The sequence below is a fragment of the Lathyrus oleraceus genome, chromosome 3, assembly GCF_024323335.1.
Source record: "Lathyrus oleraceus cultivar Zhongwan6 chromosome 3, CAAS_Psat_ZW6_1.0, whole genome shotgun sequence".
NCBI lineage: Eukaryota > Viridiplantae > Streptophyta > Magnoliopsida > Fabales > Fabaceae > Lathyrus > Lathyrus oleraceus.
In genome coordinates this window covers 303065406-303073733 of record NC_066581.1, presented here as the reverse complement: position 1 = coordinate 303073733, position 8328 = coordinate 303065406, and the positions used below count along the sequence as shown (strand labels likewise).

Sequence of the window (8328 nt, the reverse complement as noted above, 5' to 3'; positions counted from 1 at the left end):
ACGTTTTACAGAAAAAGAAAAAGAGTATTCTATAACTAAGAAAACTAAACAAGGAATATGGAGCAAAATTTGTCAGTAGACAATAAACTTAAAAGAAAACAACTTAATTCTTAAACATATTGGTATCATAACAATCATATCATTGTTAAAAGGATCCAAAACAAAGTAGAGATAAGAAATAGAATTTAGATTTATTACGAACATATTTAAGAGATCACATATGTTGATAGTTGAATACATATCTTTGTTGAAATGGTGGAAATAATTTATGTCTTTTACAATCAATGGAAGCACAACCTACATCATTTTAAAACAGTTTAAAGATGAACAACAATAAAAAAAAAAAAAGATTTGAAGGTATAACCGTCAACAAAGTTGATATTTTCTCCCAACCATCCAATCTTAGCAGATTTGGGTGCCATAGAACTTATAAAGTTGTAAAGATATTCGTAAAAATGAATGATACATTTCACATTTTTCTGGTGTTATTTTGTTAAAGTTTTGTAAGAAATAATATGATTATCGAAAATTTGGGATGACCGATCAAATTTCGTTGTCACTTGATAAATTCTTTTAGAGTTAGCTCTTTAGAGACCCAAACAGTTATTGAAAACTTTCAATAATCTTAGTTTATTGTCTGTTTGCGTGCTAGTTATGTATAATCTTAATTATATATTTATATTTTTCTCAAATTAAAAAAATAAAATCATAATTAACATTTTATTTATAAAAAAAATATAATTAACTTATATGTTGAACTTAAATTATTAACAATTTATAAAAAAAAAGATAATTAACTTATATTTTAAACATAAATTATAAACAATTTATTAAGTTATTATTTATAAACGGAAAATATAAAAAAGAGAAATTAAAATAATTTAATAATATAATAATAATAATAATAATAATAATAATAATTATTATTATTATTATTATTAAGAAAGTAAAAAACATTAATATTTTATTAATAGTGTGACTAACTTATAAGTTTAGAATAATTTTTTCAAAAGTGATTTATAATTTGGACTATGCAACTCTCTATAGACCAATTTTCAGAGTTTGTTATCGATTTTAGCTCTTCTTAAGAGGTAAGGAAAGAAAAAATGGTTTCCCTTTCACTTTCATGTTGTTGCTGTATTCAAGATAAATGAAAATTACTGTAAAACCAATGAAAACTCATTGAAGCCAAACATAATCTCATTCCACTACATGAAAACTTTATTTTGAATAAAGTCAAGATTCATAATCCTCATGCACTGATCATGAACATAGTCTTCTTCTTTTCTTTGCCATCACATAACATGTTTCAATATTCACAAAGTCAAAATAAGCCCAAAATACATATAAAAAATACTCCTCAAAATATTATTCCCAAAATTTTCAAAACTACACCCAACTTCTATTATTCTACCATACAAATATATTAATACATCTAAAACTACTATTTAATCATATGAGTAAAGTATGAAATTAACATATATCCTATTTAATCATTACAAATCCGGATAATCTTATATTTACACACTGTCAGTCTCATCTGATCAGAAGAGACTGACTGCGTGTAATCATACTACAAACAATCCAAATTCATTCATTCATAACTTAGCTTTATTCTTGCAGATTTGGCTTTTGATCTCCATATCAGGAACACCAAAAACAAATTGACAATTAGACACAGCCACAATATGTTTCTTGATAAACCCAAGAAAAGTAACTTTTCCAGGAATCCTAGTAACCGTTTGCAAAGAGAGTTGACCACCCATTAAATCCTTTATAAAACCTGTCACATTGGAAGCCAACTTATCAGCTTGAAGGACAAGCCTACAAGGAAGAATGGTGGAACTTCTTGCAGGAATCAAACCAGGAAAAATATCGGTATCTCCAACTTCAACACCTTCATACATCAAAAGACTAGTTCCATCTTCATGTTTAAAACTCGCACGGTTTCGATTCTCGACTTGGATCTTTATGTCGAGAGTAACGTTGACTTGTATGTTGATAGCAGGCGATATGGATTGTAGAGTAGCTGAAGAAATCGTTGTTTTTGGTTGTTTAGGCTTGAAAAGGGTTAAGGCAAGAACAACGGAAACTGTTAGTATAATTAATAACAGTAACAACACCAAGCAAAAGCAAGTTATACATGTGTGTCTTCCTTTTTTGGGTGGAATCATCAAGGCTTGTTCTTGTTCTTGATCTTGTTTAGTTTGTGTGTTCTTCATGGTTCTTTTGTTGAGAAATGGTGAAATGGAAATAGGAGCATAGGTTTGGTTTGGATGAAATAAATGAGATTTGATGTGTGTGGTATGAGAGGTTAGATATATAAGAGTGACATTGTGCCAACTATAATACAATTAATGAAGTGAAAAATTATAAGTATAGGTAGTTGGTTGTTGTGGGGGTCCAATTGAATTAGTATGATGCAGAGTGAGAGTAAATGCGCGGCTAGCCATTCCGTGTTGTAACTAACAGCCCATGCATCTTTCAAAATCATAGGGGGATAATATGTGTGCATTTGACATAAATTCAATAGAATGCATTTATTAGCATGTAGTATGCATAGTCCATAGGGGATGATATGTCTCACTTGTAATTACTTGGAATACAAATAATTTTAGTTTGTGTTAAAATTATGTTACTCACAAGTAGGGGTGGACAGGAACCGTTCACTCGGTCAAATCCATCGGTAACCGAAAAAGAAAACCGAAATGGGCGGGTTCAAACGGTCTATTGGGCCAGTGATTAAATTTAGCAGCTTCAATTGGATTTATATGGGCGGGTTGGGTTCAAAATTCTGAACCGCGGATACCCTGACCCGCCCAATTGAGATAGCCTCCTAGGGTTAGTAATTCTTTCCAGCCAAAGTTCATTCTTTTTTTCCTGTTCTCTCACTCACACCCAATACCAGTAAGCATTTTCTTGTTCTCTCACTCACAACCGCACCTCCATGAAAATCTTCTAGCTTCAATTCTCAACATCGTTCCACCACCATCATTCACCACCCACCACCTTCAACTCTCACCACCATGAAATCCTAGATCTAAATATCACCACCCATCATTAGTCCACCACCATCATTCACGACAACCACACCACCGGCAGAGACTGAAGAAGCTGCTGAAGAGAAACCACAAGAGGGCTTTATGACTCTATCAACAGAGGTATGCCCCTTCTCGGGAATGAATTTGCTACCTTTATTATTTGTGGCACTGCTTTTCCTCTAGAGTTTAGTTTTATATATGATATTGGTGTAAATAGTTTTTCACTATCAGGATCAGTTATATGTGTCACTTTTATAGTTGTTATGATTAATATCGAACGTTTTTACATTGATGATATATATGATTTATATTCTTCCTTTTATATGGGCTTCATATGTTAACATTACAAGTTATGACATTTCATTCTTGTTCAGATGCGGTGCTTGAAAGAGTTGCAACAGAAAAGAGGCTGTCACTAGTCAAAGCATGGGAAGAAAGTGAAAAGTCTAAAGCAGAAAACAAGTAACAGCTTGCACCATTTATTGGTTTTTTTCATACTTTAAGTGCTTTTCTTAGGACCTTTCAATTTTTTTTTATAAATTATCTTGTTGAACTTATAATTAAAAGTAAATTATGTTGGTTAATAAGCTGAAGTAAGTTAATCCAAACATTCTTAAGTCATTGTAGAAATTCAGTACATTTCATTTTCAACTCAAATAGCTATCAACTATTTTCATGTTATTTTATTTGTTAATGACTTTTTTCAAATAGCCAATTTTTACTTGATTTCTATTTTAAATTTTGCAACCTGCTTTTCCTTCAATTCATGTATAATTCCCTAAATTTTGTTCTATAAAGTATATTTTGTTTACTCTACTCAGTTTCAAAATGGCATGTCCTTATTGTATTGTAATGTTATAGTTTAGCTTTATGGTTATGATTTGTGAGATGTATATTGTATTGTTACAAGAACTTTTCTTATAACTCGTGAAATTTGCAAGCGTCTAACAAGAGAGTGTATGTTGAAAGGAGAAATGTACCACTGAATTTTGTGATTCTGAAACTCTGGATGTATATTGTATGGCTATTTAATTATCTTTCTGTGATGGTTTGTTGATTATGGCTCCTTCATTTTTCAGTGATAGGTCAACCTAATCAAACTATACCTACTCAATATGTCATGAATGAAGTTGGTTCAACAGCAACAACTGAAGTTGTTGGAGCAGAATTAGTTAATACCCAACCTACAAAGAAGAGGAAAGCTAGTGCAAGTGGTTCTAGGCAATCATCTGCTTGTCGGGAGCACTTTATTAGATTACCAGATGACTTAGTTGATACACCAACTGCAGCTTGTAAACACTGCCACAAAAAATACCTATGTGACCCTAGGACTCATGACACCACCAACACGAACCATCACATTCTAAAATGTGCAAAGAAGCCTAGAACCACTGATCCCACCCAAACTATTCTTACATACCCCTCTGTAGAAGGATCTAGTTTAGGTCATGTTAGCTCCAAATTTGACAAGCAAGCTTGTAGAAAAGCTTTGTCAATTTTTATGGTTCTAGATGAACAACCATTTAGTGCAGTTGAGGGGGAAGGTTTTAAGTACTATTCTAAAGTAATGCAGCCCCAATTTACTCTCCCATCTAGGCGTACAGTAGCTAGAGACTGTTTTCAGCTGCACTTGGATGAGAAACAAAAACTAAAAGCCTTTTTTAAGTATGACTGCAATAGAGTAGCACTTACTACTGATTGTTGGACTTTTATCCAAAATCAAAACTACTTAACCCTTACGGCACACTTTGTGGATAACGAATGGAACTATCAAAAGAGAATTATAAGCTTCACAGTTATTCCAAACCACAAGGGTGATATGGTAGGTAGGAAGATTGAAGAGGTGTTAAGGGATTGGGGAATTAGGAATGTGTCTACCATAATTGTTGATAATGCAACTTCAAATGATGTAGCTGTAGCATATTTGCATAGAAAAAAATCAACTATGAATGGGATGATGGGGGATGGAAAATGTTTTCATATGAGGTGCCCTGCTCACATATTGAACTTGGTGGTAAATGAGGGTTTGAAAGATAAGCATTTGTCTATTACTAGTGTTAGGGATGTTGTTAGATTTGTCAAGTCCTCACCTCATAGGGCCGCCAAGTTTAAAGAATACATTGAATTTGCTGGAATAACTTGTCAAAAACTAGTATGTCTCGATGTTTCAACTCGTTGGAACGCGACATATTTGATGCTTGAGGCTGCAGAGAAGTTTCAAGCTGCTTTTGATAAGCTTGAGTATGAAGAGTCGAGCTATATGGAGTTCTTTGGAAAAGGTAGTCCTCCTAGTAGTGATGATTGGGACATTGTTAGATCTTTTATCTCTTTTTTAAAGTTTTTCTATGAAGCAACTAATGTTTTTTCCACCTCTCAAAGTGTGAGTTTTCATAGTGCTTTTCACCAAGTGTCTGCGATCTATTGTGAGCTGAAGCAAGCTACTATGAACTTGAATGGTGTTTTTGCAAGTGTGGGTGGGGACATGATGGAAAAGTATAATAGATATTGTGGGTGTGCTACTAAGATGAACAAGTTGATTTATTTTGGGATTATTTTGGATCCAAGATACAAGTTGAGTTATATTGAGTGGACTTTTAAGGATATGTATGGAGTTGGATATGTGTTTGCTACCGGGTTGATCAAATCTATAAAAGAGAGCTTACAAAAATTGTATGATTGGTATAATCAAGCTTATGACCAAAATCATAATAGACAACCTCTTGGTAGTGGTGAAAACAATGTTTCCAATGATGAAACAACAGTTGGCCGTCCTTCACTAATGGCTAGAGCCGATGCTTTTGAGCAACATTTAGAGGAACAAGACTCGATTGATCAACAAAATGAGCTTAAGGGTTTTTACTCTAGTAAGTGTGTCAAAAGGGATCCTAAATTTGACCTTGTTGTGTGGTGGAAACACAATTCAACACAATATCCTATTTTATCTACAATAGCTAAAGATATTTTTGCCACACCAGTGTCTACGGTTGCATCAGAAAGTGCCTTCAGTATGGGAGGGAGAGTCTTAGAAACTTATAGGAGCTCCCTAAAACCTGAAATGGCAGAGGCATTAATTTGCACCCAGAATTGGTTAAAGTCGTCTTTTACCTATTTCAAAGACTTGAACCTCATGGAAGATTTTGAGCTTTCTGAAGATATTATAGCAGGTAAAATTATTTTTAAAACTGTTATATCTTTATTTCATAATTGTTATATCTTTCTAAAAAAATGTTTATTTCAGAATTTGAAGAAATTTCTTCTACAGCAAGAAGAGGATCTTTACCGTCTCAGCCACAACCTTCTGGTTGTGCTTGAAAAATATGGAGGTATAATTACTTTATTAATTTGATTTATTTATTACTTTAATTCCTTTTTAAAGCTTAATATTTTTCTTGTTTAAGTTTTTAGTTCAACTATGTTTTTTGAAGTCATATGTGACTTATATTTTGTGACTACTCAATGGCCAAACAATATATATTTTGTCCAGTGGATTTTGAAGATATTCAAGCTAGCCAAATTTTGGTATGCATCAAACAATATATTATTGTATTAATTATCATTAGTGGTTTTTTAGTTGGATTTACTACTAATTAATTATGAACTGAAGTTGGTAATGTCATGGTCGATTGTCCATTAGTTAGATGAATTATTGCTAATTGTGTCAATAGAACATTTTGAGGCCATGCAGGAACAACTTGGTAAAACCGTGACGATACGCTATATAGCCAGGATCAATTGATACATTTTGCAACATCTTGGTAAATAAGCAGTAACATACGCCATATAGCAAGGATCAACTTGGTAAATGAGCAGCAATAGAGGCCGTGCAGGAACAGCTTGGGCTGCAGCAAATGCAAGGTAAGGTAAGGGTTATGATTTAACATTCTTGTTTTTAGGCTTACTGTTGTTATCATTTTAATAGGTCAATATGAAGTATTGCATACATTAAAAACTTATGCCATACCTAGATTGCCTAGCTGATCCATTACAGACTGGCCAACAAAACATTCTAGCTTAAGCAATCGCAGAATTCCAGCTGTTATACGACCCATGGATTCAATTTCAGATTTGCATAAAAAAGTGAGGCTCTGGAAGTCATCCTTGGATATGGCCCTATTTGGATAAGCAACCTAATCTGCAGCTTATGTTACTTTCAAAACTTTAGTTAATGGTCACTTTCAATTGATGATAAGATATTTTGACGTGTGCCTAAAATACACGGTAGTTAGAGTAAGTTGTTGGCAGCAAAATGAAAGGGAAGTGTAAAGTTACTGTAACCATCATTTTGGACTGGTAATTTACAGCTGTATATATTTACTGAAGAGAGAGCGTGGTAATATTTAAGTAACATAATCTGGGTTCCAATAGTTGGATAAGCAACAATTCCAGTAGTTAAAGTAAGTTTGAGTTTTGGAATATGACCATGTTTGGATAAGCAACATAATCTGCAGCTTATAGCACAAGTGTTTATCATATAGCTGTGATTCTTGGTTCTATTTAAGTAAGTTATTTAAACTTTATTATTTAACAGTGGTCCCTGTTTTGTTTCATGTTTGTTTAATAGTGGTCCTAATATACATATTTGATTTTTGTTTAACAGGTTCAGAATTTGTGGTCCATTTCAATTTCTCTTATGTGGTTATGTGGTTATGTGGTTTAACAGGTTCAGATTTTGTGGTCCATTTCATGTTTCTGTTTATGTGGTTATGTGGTTTCTTTTAGTGTGACTAAAATGTAGTTTAATTTTGACAGGATTTGGCAACAGCTTGTGTGAAGGTTCTTGGAAATGATAATGTTTGTCAAACACTCTGTCAAAAATTAGCATTTACATATGACAATACCAACTTATGTATTTGATAACATTTACTCATAATAAAAATATTTCAATGTTGTATTAATTTGGATTTATATTATATTTAATCATCTAAACTAGACATTGATAGTTTATATCCATTGGTCATGTGAACAATTATTGAATTTTTAGATTAGCTTATATCCATTGGTAAAATAAAATTTAAAGAATTTTTTAAGAAATAATTTTAAAATATTTTTGGGATTAAATATTGGATTAGTCTATTAATCTGAAACCCGTCTAGACCGAACCCGTTAAAACCGTATTTAAATTTGGGCGGAAATGGGTCTTTAAAAGCTACCCGCGGTTTGGGTTGGGTGGTGGTTTTGGGCCCGAACCCGCCCAACCCGGCCCGTTGTCCAACCCTACTCACAAGTTATAAGTTCGAGAAGTGTGGTTAGTTAGAGTTTGTTGTTGTCTTGTAGTGCAAGTCACAAC

General features: G+C 33.0%; 2 protein-coding genes and 1 long non-coding RNA gene across 3 annotated transcripts; 2 read left to right on the top strand and 1 right to left on the bottom strand.

The window, feature by feature from the left end:
- Positions 1-1345: 1345 nt before the first annotated feature.
- On the bottom strand, positions 1346-2348 carry LOC127127250 (uncharacterized). Its single transcript, XM_051056386.1, has one exon. It carries the CDS (start codon positions 2220-2222, stop codon positions 1599-1601), a length of 624 nt encoding a protein of 207 aa, XP_050912343.1. The 5' UTR covers positions 2223-2348; the 3' UTR covers positions 1346-1598.
- A 1813-nt stretch (positions 2349-4161) lies between these two features.
- LOC127130970 (zinc finger BED domain-containing protein RICESLEEPER 2-like) lies at positions 4162-5828 on the top strand. The gene is made up of 2 exons (XM_051059920.1): positions 4162-5720; positions 5804-5828. The coding sequence occupies exons 1-2, from the start codon at positions 4162-4164 to the stop codon at positions 5826-5828; spliced, it is 1584 nt and encodes a 527-aa protein (XP_050915877.1).
- A 69-nt stretch (positions 5829-5897) lies between these two features.
- On the top strand, positions 5898-6554 carry LOC127129195 (uncharacterized). Its single transcript, XR_007806214.1, has 3 exons — positions 5898-6205; positions 6280-6364; positions 6447-6554. It is a non-coding gene; the product is annotated as an uncharacterized LOC127129195 (long non-coding RNA).
- The last annotated feature ends 1774 nt before the right edge of the window (positions 6555-8328 follow it).